The 671-nt window shown below is 30.6% G+C and overlaps 1 protein-coding gene across 1 annotated transcript in view; it reads left to right on the plus strand.

Moving 5' to 3' along the window:
• The window catches only part of LOC115226319, a 417-nt gene extending 156 nt beyond the window's left edge, over nt 1-261 (plus strand). Inside the window, exon 1 of the mRNA XM_029797318.1 lies at nt 1-261. This exon is cut by the window's left edge and continues 156 nt beyond it. Within this exon, the coding sequence (XP_029653178.1) occupies nt 1-261 (261 nt within the window).
• Nucleotides 262-671: the final 410 nt, after the last annotated feature.

Genomic DNA, 671 nt, shown 5'->3' on the forward strand with positions numbered 1-671 from the left:
GTCATTAAGAAGTACAAGTCAGTTGATTCAGTCCTCGATGAAAATCAAGCTGTCCATTACCCAACAGTGTTTCTTAATTCTCTTGAGCCATCTGGAACTCCTCTACATAAAATTTTTCTGAAGGTAGGAGTCCTAATAATGCTTCTAAGAAATTCAGATCCTCCTATATTAAGGTTGATTGTGAAGACATTACTATCTAATGTGACAGAAGCTACCATCATCAATGGATGTGATTCTGGGGAAGAGGCTTTCATTCCATGAATTCCAATCAAACCAACAGGCATTTGAGTTCAAATGAACACAATTCCCAGTGAACTTTGCTTTGCATTGTCTATTAATAAAGCTCAAGATCAGTCTTTGAAATCTACTGCATTGCTTTTCTTGTGGTTACCTTTATGCTGGTCGCTCCAGGGTAGGTAGTTTGCAAGAGTTATTTGTCTATGCTTCAAACCAGTAAACAAAGAATGTTGCTTACCCAGAAGCTCTTACATAATTTCCTTCAACATATGTGGTAGAATTTATCTCCTTTCATAAAAGTGGTAAATTTTGTATTTTCGTTTATTATTATTATTATTATTATTATTATTATTATTATTATTATTACTATCATTATTATTATTATTATTATTATTATTATTATTATTATTATTATTATTATTATTATTATTATT

Source organism: Octopus sinensis, linkage group LG2 (genome assembly GCF_006345805.1).
Source record: "Octopus sinensis linkage group LG2, ASM634580v1, whole genome shotgun sequence".
Taxonomy (NCBI): domain Eukaryota; kingdom Metazoa; phylum Mollusca; class Cephalopoda; order Octopoda; family Octopodidae; genus Octopus; species Octopus sinensis.